This window comes from Haliaeetus leucocephalus, unplaced genomic scaffold (genome assembly GCF_000737465.1).
Source record: "Haliaeetus leucocephalus isolate CR32 unplaced genomic scaffold, Haliaeetus_leucocephalus-4.0 Scaffold147, whole genome shotgun sequence".
NCBI classification, from domain to species: domain Eukaryota; kingdom Metazoa; phylum Chordata; class Aves; order Accipitriformes; family Accipitridae; genus Haliaeetus; species Haliaeetus leucocephalus.
The window spans coordinates 1249322-1265660 of record NW_010972583.1 but is presented as its reverse complement, the minus strand read 5'-3'; the positions used below and the strand labels follow the sequence as shown (position 1 = coordinate 1265660).

Here is a 16339-nt window from a genome sequence, read left to right as displayed (position 1 = left end):
CGGCCCTTCCCGCCCTGAGGGGAACGGGGAGGCGGCGCGGCGCGGCCCCGCCGCCCTCAGCCAGCCGCGGGGCTGGGGAACGCTGCCGTGCCTCAGGACGGGCCCGGCGGGGATGGCTCCCTCAGGGAGACGGGCCCGGGGGCTGCCGGCCGGCCCCCCCCAGCGCGATGGCGGCGGCGGGCGCTGGCCGAGCCGGTCCGTGAGCTCTGCTGCCCCCGGGCGGCACCGGGGCCGTCGCCGCCCCCCGGCCCCGGGTGTCCCGCTGGAAGCTGAACCGCTGCCGAGCCGTGAGGTGACGGGGCGGCCGCGGCCCGCGGAATGCCGGCGGCCTTGCGCGGCGGCTGCGGCCGCCTTCCTCGTACCCTGAGGGGGCAACGCGGGCGGCGGCTGCTCTCTTTTCCTCCTTTCTTCTCCCGCCCTGTTTTAACTCCCAGGGCTGAGTTTTAGCACGGTTCAGGCTCAACCGAGCGGTGTCTCTGACCTCGGGCAGAAACTGGCTTGGTTAATCGGGAATAAATAAACGACACCCCCCCCCCCCCCCAGGTGTTAGGGGAGAGAGCTCCTGAGCAGCCACGACACCCGCCGCACCGGAGCACCTTCAGCCTTGTGCCATTCCCATGTCCTCACCGTCTCGGGAGTCTGGTGGGACCCGGCTTTGCCACCGGCACAGGTAACGACGACTCCGAGAACCCACGCCAATTATCATTACAAATCCTTGTTCCGTGTTACAATTAATTTCTTTGCTTATGAGCAGGAACTTCCTGGCTTGCTCTAGGTAGTCAGCTACCGCTAGGGATTTAAGTCGTTTTTCCTGTGAAGGCAGAGTTAACAGTTTTAAGAAGTTTTAACCGTTTTATGGGTTGAAAGCGCTATTAACAAAGTCTAGTTTAAAATGCTGCCCTGCTCAGGTTTTACTTTGTATGACTGAGCGTGCGCACGCTACATCATGCAATGGAAAAAGCCACATTTCTCATAATTAAGAACCATAGTAGAAGTTACGGCCTGCTTTATAAATTATTGAGCTGTGGCTTCTTTGTTAATGCTCAGCTTTCTAGAACACGTACAACAACCTGTCCTTAAACAAAGCAATCCAGACTTTAACCTTGCAGATGTACAGCAGGATGCCATTTGCGGAGAAAGTCCACTGCTGGGAACAATATTCACGCCAAACTCAGATGTACACAGCTTAAAGTAGAAAGTCTGGAAAGTGTGAGGGGAAAATATCCTTTCCTCTCCTCCCCCCCCCCCTCCTTTCCAATTCTGACATTGAGTCATTGATTTGGAGCTACTGTGAGTTGAGCACGCATCTTCTGTGCCCCCCCTCTGCCATTTGGAAGATCTGTGTGCCATCATTTTGTACTGTGCTTGATATTTGTGCCTCACAGTTTTTCAGCGGGAATGTTCCCTGTTAGCTTGGTTGTGGGTTATTTCTGGATGGGGTCCATAACCAGCCTATGAGAGAAAGCATCAATTTATTAGTTCCATTTTCCAAACGAAGTACGAAGCACTCTACCGGCTTTTTTTTTCTTAAATGCATGTGTAAGCAACCTCTTTTTCCAATAAAAAGACTACTCATTTTGATAATGGGAGGACAGGTAAAGTTAGCAAATTGCGCAGGACTTTGCTCAAAGCTGTCATCATAATTGAACTGTCACAGGAGCATTACTCCCTCCTGTTGCTCCCTTGCCCAAATTTTGCAAAAGATTGCACAAATATCTATACTTTCATACTTTAAAAAAAAAACAAACAAAAACCCAGACCAAAACAAACACCCTATTAGCTCATGTTATTTCTGAATAAAGAACAGAAACCTCCTTTTTGTTAAAGGAATTCTAGACAGAAAATTCTATAGCCAGTGATACATTTTGATTAATGCTCCAAGAACAAACTACAGAATCATTTAGAAACAGTAGCTGGAGTTTCTTCCCCAAAAGTCTGTGAAAGCTACAGCGTAGGGACTCAAGCAGAGGTAGCATCCCTAGCAGGGAAACTCCTCAAACAGGAAATAATTGTAAAGACAGGCTGATCCTCAGGTGTTGCCACTGACTGAGAAGAGTGAAGGAAGCGTTACCAGGACTGGAGGGGATGTGCGACAAGCCTGCCCCTTAAAACTTCCACCAGCTTCAGTCAAACCCTTTTCCCATTTAAAATATCTTTTTCATACTGCCCAAGAATATTCACTTTAGGATCTTAGTAACTCTGCTGACATCTGACTTGGAAAGGACTCAAGCATTAAGTCTTTTGGAAGACAACAGCAAAACATCACGGTTACCAGCTAAAGTGAGGTGGTTACAGAGAACAAAACTTCGGCTCTAAACCCCTCCATTCACATCCTGTACCGTCCTGGGAATGCCAAACTCCATTGGTCAGCTCTTGATTTTCAAAATTTACTTTTAAGAAGCCCTTTCTGACACCTGAATGAAAGGCACCAGGTCTAATACACTATTACTACTTAAAGTTATCCTGCCATACTCAAGAATTGTTTTTCAATATTTGTCTAGCAGTGCTACATTGAAATTGGAAAGGTTTCAGGTAAACATCTTCATCAATGTTTGTATTTTTCATTACTCTTTATGCTGGTTTTGGCTGAGATAAGAGTTAATTTTCTTCACAGTAGCTGGTATGGGGCTATGTTTTGGATTTGTGCTGTAAACAGTGTTGAGGAGGAGGAGATATTTTTGTTATCGCTGAGCAGCGCTTACACAGAGTCAAGGCCTTTTCTGCTTCTCCCCCCACCCCACCAGCGAGGAGGCTGGGGGGGCACAAGGAGTTGGGAGGAGACACAGCCGGGACAGCTGACCTCAACTGACCAGAGGGATAGTCCAGACCATAGGACGTCATACTCAGCATATAAAGCTGGGGGAAGAAGGAAGGGGGGGGATGTTCGGAGTGATGGCATTTGTCTTCCCAAGTCACCATTACACACGGTGCAGCCCTGATTTCCTGGAGATGGCTGAACACCTGCATGCCCACGAGAAGTGGTGAATTCCTTGTTTTGCTTTGCTTGCATGCACAGCTTTTGCTTTCCCTGTTAAACTGTATTCATCTCAGCCCATGAGTTTTCTCGCTTTTACTCTTCCAGTTCTCCCCACAGCCCCACTGGGCAGGACTGGGCAAGCAGCTGCGTAGGGCTTAGTTGCAGGCTGGGGTTAAGCCACGACCCTCTTGAAATGTTATTTACACTCAATTATTCCCTAAAGGTGACTGATGATAGGCCACTGAATTTAAAATGACATCATTCAAAACACTGGCCTGCTAATCATCAATACAAGCCCATGCTGCAACATCACCCCACCATCGTGGCAAACGAGGAAATGCATAATGCACCGAAAAGGATGAAAACATTGCAGAGTCCTAGGCATAACAACCAACTTGCAGTAGTTCATTACAACTAAATTTAAGTTTGGGGGGGTTAGTGAGAAGCAAGACCTAACACAGCGTCCATTTAATCTCTGGTCATTCACCACAGTTGCTTCTATCAGACAACAGCGTACAGAAGTTACCTGGTGTGGAAATGAAGCAATCTTGTTTTAAGATGTACCAACATGTACATTTTAATGCTTTTTATTATTAATTGGCTACCTATCTGAAGAAAAAAGAAGCATTTTTCAGCAGTGGATTTCACTCTTGTATAAAATTAAAGGCTAGTCTGCCTTTAATTTTAGTAAATTTCAATTACTACAGAAAAATGCTTATGCAAACCCACCATCACTATTCATGAATGCATTTGATTTTCCTTAGAAAAGCACATTAGGCCTAAACTTAACCTAATCAACACTTCCTCCATTGCCATGACAAACTTCACTGATCTTTGATAAAGCTGCACAGAAATACCAGTTTATTTCTATAGGCAGCAATTTATCTGCCCCCAATGGCTAAACTGACAGCAAGGGAAATATTTTCTAGTGAAACAGTAATTTCCTGCTAGGCCACTGGAGATAATTCTACCCGCCCCAACCCACACAACCCCTCTACTACAGTAAACCCACACCTTTTTGCTGCGTGAGCTTAATCTAGCTTTGTGTCTTAACAGAGGTGGACCGTGTTTAGTTCTAATAGCTTGGTTCTAATTTATTTGCGATCCAATAACTACAAAGAGGGGTTTTTGTGTAACTTGTAACAGGCATGCAAAGACTACTATAGTTGATGTGCTGTTGTATTTTAAAACGTAGAAATCAAAATAATTTAAACATACTGCTTCCTCTAAAAACTTTCTGAAAAGGAGATATGGAACACATACAGAAGAAAATACCTTGAAGTTTTGTAAAAGCTCATTTTAAAAATGCTGCTGCTTAAATCCACAAATATTTTCAGTACTTAAAGAACTGAAACAATCTGAAAATGTATGATACATATGGCCAGGTAAGTGCACATACTGCCCTTCTTGTACTGCTGTAACAGAGAACAACAACAAAATAACTGTTAGTATAGGTTATAAAGAAAGATTTGCTTATGTTTCCAAGAGAAAGCACTCACTGCACAGTTGACTCACAGGTTTTATTTACACTTGTCTACAGAATCATTTTGCCTTACATTTTATCTAAGCCAAAAGAAACCATAATTTTCCTTTGTCTGTAGCCTATCATTTGCTAAATTTAAAAACTTTCATCTGTTAAGTACAGCAACAATTTTAATACAAAGCACAAGAAAAAACCCAAAGGCTAACAACATAGCATCTATTTGATCTGATCTTTACAATTTAGTAGTTGGACTTTGAAGTTGTCAGAGGCACAGTTACAAGACTAACCTGCTCTTGTGCAATCTACACACATTTAGCATTGAAATTAGATATAAAAGAAAGCATTAAAGAAGAAACTGCAGAGCATTTTTTTCTGCAAAGATTATCAAAATATTTCTACAACAAAAACATTTTGCTTATATACCAGTCCAAAAGAAGTGTCTTAAAAAAAAAATAAAAAAAAAAGAAAGCAGAATGTAGTTTTTAAATTTCGCTCCGTTTGTTTTTGCGCAGTTCATTTAAAGAAAGTGGTCAAATATGGGCTTGGAAGTTTTATTACTGAAATAAATGCAGATATATTGCTGTTTACTTGCTTAAAAAGAAGAATTTTCCTTAACATACTTACCTTGTCATGGCACTGAAGATACTTAAACTTTTCTTAACCAAACGGAGCTCAAGAGAGACCAAGTTTTAATGTGATATTGCTAGTAAAATAGATTCAATAAAGCATTTTAAGCCATAAATTATATTTAAGGGAAAAAGAATGACTGATGAAGAACACATTTAAGATGTCAGAACTTTCTACAGAGTTTATAATTCTCATTTTTAAATATAAATAAAATTCAGATACCTTGAAAATTTTAGTCAGCCCAAAATGAATTTTACAGATGGCCTGCAGAAGCTTCACTTGATTCCGAGAAGCTAGTTCCATATTCCTCCATCTCCAGAGTAGTTCCTAAATGATCCTTTTGCAAGAAAGGATCGCAGAGTCCTGGGTCCATGCATGTGAAAATACCATAGCCAGTACCCGCTGCAGAAAGGGCACTTTGCTGACTGCAGCAAATAATTTCTAGTGACAGGCACTGGCAGCTATGAGACTCAAGCAATGGAGAGGATAGCGCCCAATGTCTCAAACATCCTCGCTTCGACGGAATGGAGTCTAATTCACTCTCTACCAAATCATATGATGGACTGGGTATTTAACAGCTATTTTGCACTGAGCATAGCTAAGAGAGGGGCATCCATCTATACTTCAACACAGAAAACCAAAAAATAATTAGACCTAAGTACTCACTACTGTCATCCAATGGGTAACACCAGCCCTACAGCTATGCTAATCTTTTGTGGTCCCATACGAGCTACATCAAACAAGCTCAGGCGCTGGATGCAGAAAGCTCATGGGTTCTTCCTGTATTCCTCAGATACTGCTTCGTAATTGTGACACGAAGAGCAGAGTTGTATTAGAGCATATCCAACCTGTGCCTGCTCATACATGTAAGAGAGCCAGGAATCGAGTAACTGAGTCTTTAAAAATAAACCTGCCCCTTACTCAAATAATAAAACTTCACATCTGCTCTGGGGAGTTTATGGCTTAAAATGCTACCTCACTTTTTGTTTCATGAATGAACAAAGCTGCAGTTTTCCAGAAAGCAAGGACAGACATGCATCTCTACTAGCAGATTTAGCACTTCTGACCAAGTAAGACACCAAATTCTTAAAAATGTCTCATGCACTGACTGGAATTTTTTTTTTTTTTTTTTTAAAATGTGAGATTTAATACATTATTTCTTTTTAGAACTTGTACGGGAACCAGAATGGGAAGATCCAGATGACGATCTGCGGCGTCTGTAAGATATAAATGGAGAAAGCATGCAAAGAAATAAGTTGAAATTAATTTTAGCATCCACTTTGAGTAGTCTGTATCCTATAATAGCTGGAAGCCAAGTATATCTGATAGGGGCCTTATAAGAATATAGAAATAACTTTAAACCACTTTAAGCTCATGAATGTGAATTTAGTACTAAAAATGTAAGTTTAAGACTGAAAGCAGAATACAATTTCTAAATGCAATATTTACTTATGAAAATAAATCAATAATGTACACATTAACACTTTCACACACTGAAAAGAATGGTGACCCAGGTCTTTCTAAGGAACATGCTCCTACCAGGAGGAAGTTTCATTGGGGTGGGGGTTGGGGGGCAGGAAAAAAGCAATTACAGAGGTTTTAATAGGAAGTAAGAGTAGGGGAAGTGAGAAAACTACTTTTAATATCAGAATAACTGATCGGATTCAATTCTTTCCCAGTGAATCTCAGTCCTTCAGGAAAAAAAAAAAATCACACATTTAAATACACCCATTCTTATTCTACATAAACCCAAACCTTTCGGGTGACCGTGATCTCGATCGTCTTTTTTTGCGATCACCAGATGAAGAAGATCTAGAACGACTTCGCTTCTTGCTTCTCTCAGGGGAAGATGATGAACGAGAGCTTGAGTAAGATCTTTTTCTTGGGGTGGAAGACCCCCTGTAGGACCTGGAGCTGGATCTTTATTGATTAAGAAATAAATCAGATTTAATTCTGGTATAATATAGAAAGAACAAAGAAAGAACAAAAAGAGACAGTTCTCATGAACACTCACTACTCTAGTTACATCAGTGTTTTGTCAAATAAATGTGTGGATGCTTTAATACTTACTCCTTAGTTATCTGCCAATAAAGACTTCTACTGCCGTGGTAGTTTTCTTAAAAAATTTTGCTAAATAATGTTTCTTGATATACAGACCACCAATGTTTCGGAAACCTCTTTCCAGCATTCACCAGAATGATGCATTTTGACAAAGAAGCCATGGGAGACTGGGACAGGAAGTAGCCTATATGAGGACCTTCCTCAGCAGTTAAATTCACAAAGCAAAATGGCTTGAAAACCACAGATGTAATGCTGATTTAACAATGTTTCACATTATATTAATGGCTATTTCACACCGGAGATTTGTAAAGTAACGTTCATCTTACTAGAATAGTAAAAACCCTCAGAAGGTAAATTTCAAATCTTAAAATAAATTTGTGTAGAGCATGAGACCTTCTACAACAAAGTATTTTAAAAAAATCTCTTAGAATACAGTCATTTTGGCATTAAAAAAAAAAATGAACCAGCTTCACTTACAAGCACTCAAAGATCACTTTGGTTATCTAAAAAACCCAAGAAAAAAAAAGACTTGTGGAAAAAGTAATAGAGCTAGAAATTCCTAAACTCTAATTCCAAAATTATATAAAAACACCCAACAGGATTTTTTTTTTTTTTTCCAGTAAACTGGATAAAACATTAAAAAAACCCCAACAACACAGTGCATGTTGTTCGTAAAAATATTTTCAGGGTTCTCATTGTAAATAACAAAGCAGTCTTATTTCACATAAGCTAATACACTGAGGACTCTCGGTGGATGCTGTGTGGCACAAGCAAATAACCCAGCTCAGCTGACGAGTCACTTCAGCATCTAGTGGGGGCACAGGCACCCTTTTTCTCTTCCTAAAAGTATCAATTCCATCTTGCACTGGCCCTCATGTGGCAATCCATAGCACATTTCTGCCGCCAAAGGGCAGTAGCACCATTTGTGATTGGTCTTCCCAACTCAAACTTCCTTATTTACAGTTTTAAGATTCTCTGCATGCATGGAGATGGGACAGTTCTTCATTCCATTGCAAAAGGAAAAGTCCTGCCAACAGGATGTCTGTGCAAGGACACCTCAAGGAACTTGGTGCTTTTGTTACTTTTCCCCACACAAGTCAGTAACTGCTATACAGAAAAGGTCAGCTAGCTCAAACTCCTGTCAACTTCTCACATGATGTGCTATCAACATTTTTATACATTCCCCCCACATTTATAAAGACAATAGCAGCACTATCTAGTGGAAGTTAGATATGTTAAATAAGTTATCACTAAACACAAAACCAGCAGTCTAGCGTATTTTCTAACGTTCTTCCACATCAAGTAGCCAAAGTGGAAATAGTAAAAACAGCAAAAATTACTGAAGCAAGTAAACATGCATTCAATTTCTTCTTCCTTCAAAGTGAAGATCTGTGGCGTCCACTTGTCTAGCTTAGATCAGACTTAAACTCTTCAACCAAAACCTCGCATTCTCAAGAAACACATCTGTAGTGGCAACAACCTCGTGCAGAGACCCCAGGAATTCTGACTTCCAAGATAAAAATGAGTTAATGTTTTTTTGACCAGCATAATTTTACGATGAAATCAACAAGCGGTTGGTTCTTCTGCCCTTTTTTCTCTCTGCAAGGAGAGAGTGCTACCTCATTCACCTTGATTTCGACCCACGAGATCTAGAGTGTTCTCTGGAACTGGAACGAGATCTTGATCTGGAACTGGAAGAACTTCTTGAATGGGACCTGAAACAACATGGAAGATTTTTTTTCCAGTATCTGACTTTATTTAGCAGAGTAACTACTACTGTTAGGAGTAGAGGCAACGATGCATCAATACAATTTGGCCTAGAGTCACTAAAGAAGTGACAATTTTGCTCCTACTCCCCCACTGTCACCATAGTACATTTTAAAACAGAAACTTTAACATACTAAGATGGTGCATTAAAAAAATTTATAGTCAGCTTTTTATTACATTTCCTAAAACAAAGCACAAAAATCAAACCGTATTGCAGTTATTTGGCAAAATGAAACAACTGCATATCTATTAACTATTTCATGAAATCAATGCCTTAGCTTTTAATTTGTGCCTTAACTTGAAAACCATCAGTTTCTTTGAAAAGCAGAGCAGGTAAGAGTATTAGGACTAGCTAGCTCAAATTTTCCCCAAGTCAGTTCTCACAAGCATTTTGTAAGCAGTTTCAAGTTTCATAAAGATTTCCCCCTGCATTAAAAATTTAGTAGTAGTTAATTCTTTGCTAAAATACAGACATATCTAACACTACTTGTAACTAGTCAAAATAATTTTAAAATTTTTCATGTTGATGGTTTTTCTTTAAAGCACAAACCACAAAAGATATGCAAAAACGGTAGCGGACTTGCAGTAACCATTGTAAAAAGAAGGCATTGCAATCAAATTCTAATAGTCTTTTCAGGAAAAATGTATTATACATGCTGTCAATCTCTCAGTTTATATTGTTACCATGTCTTTCTCACTTTGCACTCTTCTGTGCAAAACAGAAGTGGTATGAACACATGCTAACCAGAAAATATATTTAAACTTTTTTAAAAAAACACAAAGAAGTATCCACAAATGGCAACTGATATTTCCAATTAATTATCTGTAGCTAGAAGCGAAAAGTTCAACAGAAAGTTGAAAGATCCCTAGCAAATGTCAGTTATGATGAGCTACTTTTTACCTCCCTGTTAACATTTGTGAATTAACAAACAAAGTTAGGGCCAGATGAAGTTCTGTCTTTGACCTTCCCACTCCTAAACCTAAGAATTATACTCAAATGCAGCCCATACTGGCAGCGTACTGTCCTCACACAGGACAATACAGCCACTTCCTCAAAGATCTTGCTCCACATCTCACTTCATTTACAAAAAATGCTGAGAGCCGGTCAGCTCAGTCACTATTATTCACTTAGTGCTGCTCCTTGGAATCAGGCTGCAAATACACATCTCAAGATGGCATCTGAAGGAGCGGGGAGGCCGACAATACATATGGTGAAGAACATAATTTTTCATAGAAGAGGCAGCATGAAAAAAAGCATGACAGCAATGGGGAGAAAGACAAAACCAAGACAGAGGCTGACATCTGGTTAGTATAAGGGTCTGAAGAATGAGGGCAGTGATCCCAGCGGTGAGAGCAGAGAGGGGCAGTTACAAAGCTAGGAAGATTAGAAGAAACTTGAACTTTATGTATATGAACTTTATGTATAACCCTATGAGCTAGTACCGATTTGAGGTTTTAAACTTATCAGTATCATCCTTGTATTAGTTGTAAGGCAGCTAAAAAGCTACATGATTTATATCACATGATTACACATTTATGGAATTGTTCATATATTACTGAATTTAAATAATAATGTGAGATCTTAAATCTACCCAGTAAACTTTTTTGTGGCTCCATTATCAGTATAAACCTTTAGTGTTATTCTGACAACATTGCCACTGTACTTAAAGCTTTGTCGCTTGCCAACAAACTAAGTTCAAGTTTCTCATCTTTATTTCCAGGATATTTTCCATTCTGTCCTTTCACTGAATCTGTCCGAACTGCATCATCACTGCCCTCTTCTGCCACCTCCTCCCACTTGAACAATACCACCCTTCTGCTTCTCTGTTCAACAACTCTACTTAACATTGCTAAAAAAAGTTCACCCATTGAATCACATATGGCCAACAAGCCTAAAAATGAAATTGAAAATAAGTTATATTTTACATTTTTTTGAAGGACTCAATTGAAATACCAACTTAAATTTACTAAAACAAGCAACAAGACATATGAAGCCTCCCTACTGAGGGCCCACAGAAGGTCAGAAAAGAACATTATCTACCTGTGTAAATTCTGTACATAGAATTGTTAACATTATGAAACTAAAACTGTAAGGCAATCAAGAAAAAAAAAGTAAATAAAGAAGTTAGATACTGACATTTTGCCTGGCGTTACCCGTGACCTGTACCCGTTTACCTGGACCTAGACCTTGAGCTTGAATGAGAGGATGAGCGCGATGAAGATCGTGAGTGGGAAGATCGAGACTTAGAACGACTGCGCCTATTGGATTTCTTTTTCTTATTAGTGTCCTCTTCTTCACTGGCGTCAAGATTATATTTTGAAAGGTCAGCATCATCTTCATCCTCATCCTGAAAAAATGCAGATATAAAAAAAATACTTAAGAAATATTTTGATTGTTTTCTTCAGTTAGTGTTTTTTACTTATTCTGTGGGTTATTTTGTGCTTTTTTTCAAACCTTTGAAAATACTGTTGTTAGTGCATTTAATGAGATCCAAAAATTTTAAGAGTAAAGAGTGACTGAAAATTTGTCTTTCAAAGCAAACTATTAAAAAGCTTGCAAAACCCCCATCTGAAGTCTCATTTTCTGATACTTAATGACGTTAATGAAAATACAGACATTCATTTTTACCAGTTATTTTAAATGAGTGCCTGGAAGAATTTTCAGGCTCAAAATCTATAACCATAGCATAACTCTGCAGAGACATGTTTCATATGCAGAATTTGGTGACTGCTGTGTTAAAAATAAGCACATACGCGTGTCTCTGCACGACTGTTGTCCAAAGATGTGGACAATCCAATACGTGATGATCATGCATTTCAGGAAAGATGAATATAATCTCTGAATATTTTATTCCCTTTTATCAAAAATAAATCTGACGTGGTTTTAAAAGGCTAAGAATAAAATTCAAGAACATTCCCTTTATATGGTAACCATACATACAGGCTCCAAATAAAGATCTCAAAATTTTTTATTCTGATCTCAGATAAGCTTTTAATTTTTTATGGTTTAAAAAAAATTATACATCTCTGAATGCAGGTATTTAGAACAAAACAAAGCTTGTGCACAAACTTTACAGAAGCTGTAGACTGCAATACTCTGATAGCTACTCCTTTACATTGCTCTAAAGGCAGCTCAAAATACAGATGAAACCTCACCTACTAATACTAAACAGCACTGTAATAATAATTAAAAAAAAATTTCTAGGAAAAAAACAGAACATGCTACCTCATCCAATTTATATTTAGAGAGATCTTCATCCTCATCCTCCTCATCTTCCCCTTCAGATTCCTTATCTTCTACTTCCTTCAGGATAGATGCAGGACCAACCGGCTTCCCTCTGTACTTTTTCTTTTTGCGTCCAAACTAAGAAATTTTATTCCATTAGAATACAATTTAATCAAAAGTAACTTCCAACTGTATTTTTTCATAAAAATTCTATGAGAAAATATACATCAATTGCAAACAAGGTATTGCTCAAAGGGAAGGAAAAGTATCATGAAACCAATTAGCAACAAGAAACTTCCTAAAGACCTACTTATCTTAGATACAATTAGTACCCACAGACAAGATTAATGGAAATCTGAATTTAACAAAAGAGTATTTCATACTCGTGTCTATGGGTTATCTTTATAAAACAGTGTTGAACATCTGGCTGAAAACAACATGCATGACCCTGAAGCCAGCTCCCTAAGAAGTTTAATGAACTCAGCTTGTACCAGTTTAATTTGAACTCATTCTTAAGTTTTTAACCCCCAAAAAGACAAAACAGATGCAGTCACTTTCAGTTCAAAACTTTCACACTTGAGCATTTGACAAAAAGATGCATCACAATGTATTCCTGACTCGCGCTTTTCCCTTTAAGGAAATGCAAATGCACACATCCTAAACACAAATCACACAACACGCGTCTCTCCAGAGTAACACCTGCACCTAATCTTACCTCATCATACTCCCCATCTGATTCTTCACGTTCTATATATTCAACATTCTCTCGTTCATTAAATCCTCCTCCGTATCCTTTAAAAAGGGGTAAAACAAGACAATCTCTTGAGCTGCACCAAATTCAGCTACATTAAGCACAAAGTTTAGAATAAACTTTCACACAGGTTCTGGAAGCCTTCAGTGGATTTATAAATATATGCCATAAGAATGTAACATGATCTCAAGAGGAACATGAATTGTTCCCACACATGTTTATTAAACATAGTTCTTCAGAAACCTAATTGAGAAAATGGATTAAGACACATAAACAACACAGAAGCAATAGCTTTTAAAAGAATGGGAAAAAAAAAAAGAAAAAAATTCAGGATTACAGCTGTGCTGAGCAACCAGCTTCCCAGAAGAGCTCTGGCAGGGCTGCAGTGTCTGACAATTGCCTTGGTGTGGATAAACACAAGAACATCTCCAAAGGGCTAGAGTAAAGGCTACTGCCCTTGAAGACCAAAATCCCACCTCTGAGAGCAGCCAGTAGCCAACTGGGAAAAGCAGGCAATGAAACGTGAGGTGAGGGCAACACCGGCAAACTGCTTTCCCAGCTGCTGGTGTTGCTGCAGCCCCTTTGCCACAGCCAGGTCCTACGTGCACACAGCCTCCTTGCTGGCCTCTGGGCATGCCAGTCTGCTCCCATATCGCAATTGTTCTGTGACGTACAAGTCACGTATATACCCTCAGGGAGCAATAGGAATAAAAGCATCCTGTAGTTGCACTGAATTGTACAACTGCCAAGATCTGCCTTAAGAATCTTTCTATTCCTTTTTATAACGTAAGTGGAAAACTTCAACGGCTCATTTTAATGTCAGCTGACTTTGTAATTTACTGAAAGCATGTACAATATGCTAGGTGTCCTGCACGTGACTGTAAGTTTACTCTGAAGGACACCAGAACTTGAAAAATTAATTATCAAAAACATTCAATTTATGAAATATTATAGGAAATATAATTAAATATTATTCTTCAATAAAAATATTTTAAAATATTCTTTTTCCTTTTGAATAATAAGCTCTGTGCTCTTCTCCATGCTGTTTTTTTCCTATGCACTAGTGTTACACTCTATGCATTACATTCTCTGCCTGATCCCGTTTGCAGAGGTAACAGTATAAATAGTTACGACCGCCCTGTAAGGATATCTTCTGTTCTAGTTACCACCAGGTTCATTGCTAATGCAGGAGGAACTTTAAATGTGTCACAGTGTGACCAAACCTCAAACCTCATTAAGAGATAACAGTCTAATCTATACAGCCTTTAATGCTGTTCTTGTGACTGCTCAGTCCTCTGCAGTCAGACACAACATATACACGAGACCTTTTGGAGTTTAATAAAACACTGCATTACTTCTTCCAAATGCCTTAGTATAAAAATCAAATACAGAGGCAATTTAAGCCGAATATTCATTGACTTTCCAAATGAAACCACCACATACTTTACACACTACTAAAAGTAACCAAGTCTAAGAACCTACAGATTTATTTACATATGGAAGATCATTCAACTTTGCTAGTTCTGCTGCAGAAACAATCCCTTTAATTAAATTACATTGTGATTTATAAAAATAAGTTTTCATACAGTAATTTCAGTATTTTAAAACCATATACACCTTACCTGTCCTTTCCTCCAATTTAGCATACTTTGGAGTATTACACATATTACATTCTGATCTTCTGGCCCAGTTCACGTTACCACATCTTCAGAGGCAAAAAGAAGAAAACAGAAATAAGAAACATTTCATTCAAATCAAAAAGCTTAAGTGTTGAGGCAACACTTAAAAAAAATAATCATAAAAATGTATTTGCCGAGTTTTAGCCGTGATCTGCAGTCACCAGTACAACACAATTAACTCCAAGGCCAACAGTCACAAAGAACTGCAAGAGAGACTAGGGGTATTTCACCAGCACAAGGATGATGGGAAGAGGACCATACTGTATAAATCAAGGGGAAAGAAGTAGAAGTAATAGGCAGGTAGGCAGACAAGTTAACAGAAGTAAGACTACACAAGAAGTGTTAAAATTCCTCACTACTCTCCACTAGTGGCATTCACAGTTCAGGGGAGTTAACAAAGAAGCTACCACGGGAATAATGCTCATGAGCAGTCACCGTCATCCACTGATGCTCAGGTAGTTATAATGCTTCCGCATATGCTGCATTTCTATCTTACAGCATCCTAAAAGGCCACTCGTACTTCATCCATCTGTAACACTATCATCAGAATGCTGCTCAGTCCCAAAGAGGAGAGGAGCAGGTCCACAAGACACAGCCTAGCTATGAACTTGGAAAGACATGACAATCCTGAAGCGTGGCATCAAGTGGATTCCCCTCAGACATGGGGACCCATGGCGCTGCCCAGGAAACCTGCCTGTCTCTTACTGCAGAACAGTGCAAATGGAAACCCATCAGGCTGAATGCAGCTAAGTTCTGACAGATAAAAAAACCCCCAGATTTCACTGGTCAGACAGCTTACTCAATTGGCAAAAATGGGAAACCTTAAAAGTGCTCCAGAAAATCTGAAAGCACCTTTCAAAAATCAAAGCATATCATTGACGTAGTCCTTTCCTAATTTAGATCTTCATATTCTCAATTAATGGCCTGGGGAAACATCCAAGAATTTAGCTATGTGCTAAACTTTACTCGTTAAATATTTAGTGAAAGTTAGCAATAAAATATACTGCAATGAAGGTGTTACTTCTATCTATGCATTTCTTCCAAACTCGAGAAGTGTCTCAGCTTATCAGAACACAAACTTTTACCTGTCTAGTCTTGATTTTTTTCAATCTTTTTCCAGTCATGTTAATTAAGTAACTGCTGTCCAGCAAACAAAAACAAATGCTATCCTCACAGCAACACACTACTAGTGGAATAGGTGTGAGTTTTTATCACTCCTCTCATCAGCACAAGTAAATCTATACTGACAAAATTAAGTATCGTATTGTAGGTGTGGTGGTGTTGTGCGGCTCTAAGAAAACACTCTGCATTTTTTAAAAGGGCGTACGTTTTACACTGCCAGTCGTTAGCACTGAAGAGGCCACGACTCTTTTCAGCAAGTGTCTTTCCTATTTCAGTCCCTCCAGCTTTCATCATTTTGGCTTCTGTCGTTTTTTCTGGAAAAGAAGAAAAAACAAACACAACGACAAAAAACAAACAGTTCTCAAACATCTTGCTTCACGATTAAAGAGATTTAATATTCTTTTGTTTCAAAAAGAAAGAGATAGATCTTCTCAGATACTCACCTCTTCCACATCTGTTACAGCTGGTTCGTCTAGCAAAGTTAACATTCCCACACCTGAAAATAAGAACAGAAAGAGAACGAAGACGCCCATTAACGCTGGAAAGTGCACACACACCAGACTTAAAAAACCCCACCTTTATATTGCGAACTGAACTTGTTCCAAATTAAAACACGAAGTTTCTCAGGCCGTGCCAGAGCCGGGGG

General features: G+C 39.2%; 1 protein-coding gene across 1 annotated transcript in view; it reads right to left on the bottom strand.

Annotated features, from left to right (window-relative positions):
• Positions 1-6221: 6221 nt before the first annotated feature.
• ZRANB2 (zinc finger, RAN-binding domain containing 2) overlaps positions 6222-16339 on the bottom strand; it is a 10471-nt gene continuing 353 nt past the window's right edge. The window contains exons 2-10 of the mRNA XM_010561497.1: positions 16137-16189; positions 15899-16007; positions 14515-14597; positions 12857-12933; positions 12142-12279; positions 11091-11263; positions 8777-8863; positions 6843-7007; positions 6222-6304 (exon numbers count right to left, since the gene is read on the bottom strand). Of these exons, the coding sequence (XP_010559799.1) occupies positions 6241-6304; positions 6843-7007; positions 8777-8863; positions 11091-11263; positions 12142-12279; positions 12857-12933; positions 14515-14597; positions 15899-16007; positions 16137-16189 (949 nt within the window). The 3' untranslated portion in view covers positions 6222-6240. The remainder of the gene's footprint in view (positions 6305-6842; positions 7008-8776; positions 8864-11090; positions 11264-12141; positions 12280-12856; positions 12934-14514; positions 14598-15898; positions 16008-16136; positions 16190-16339) is intronic.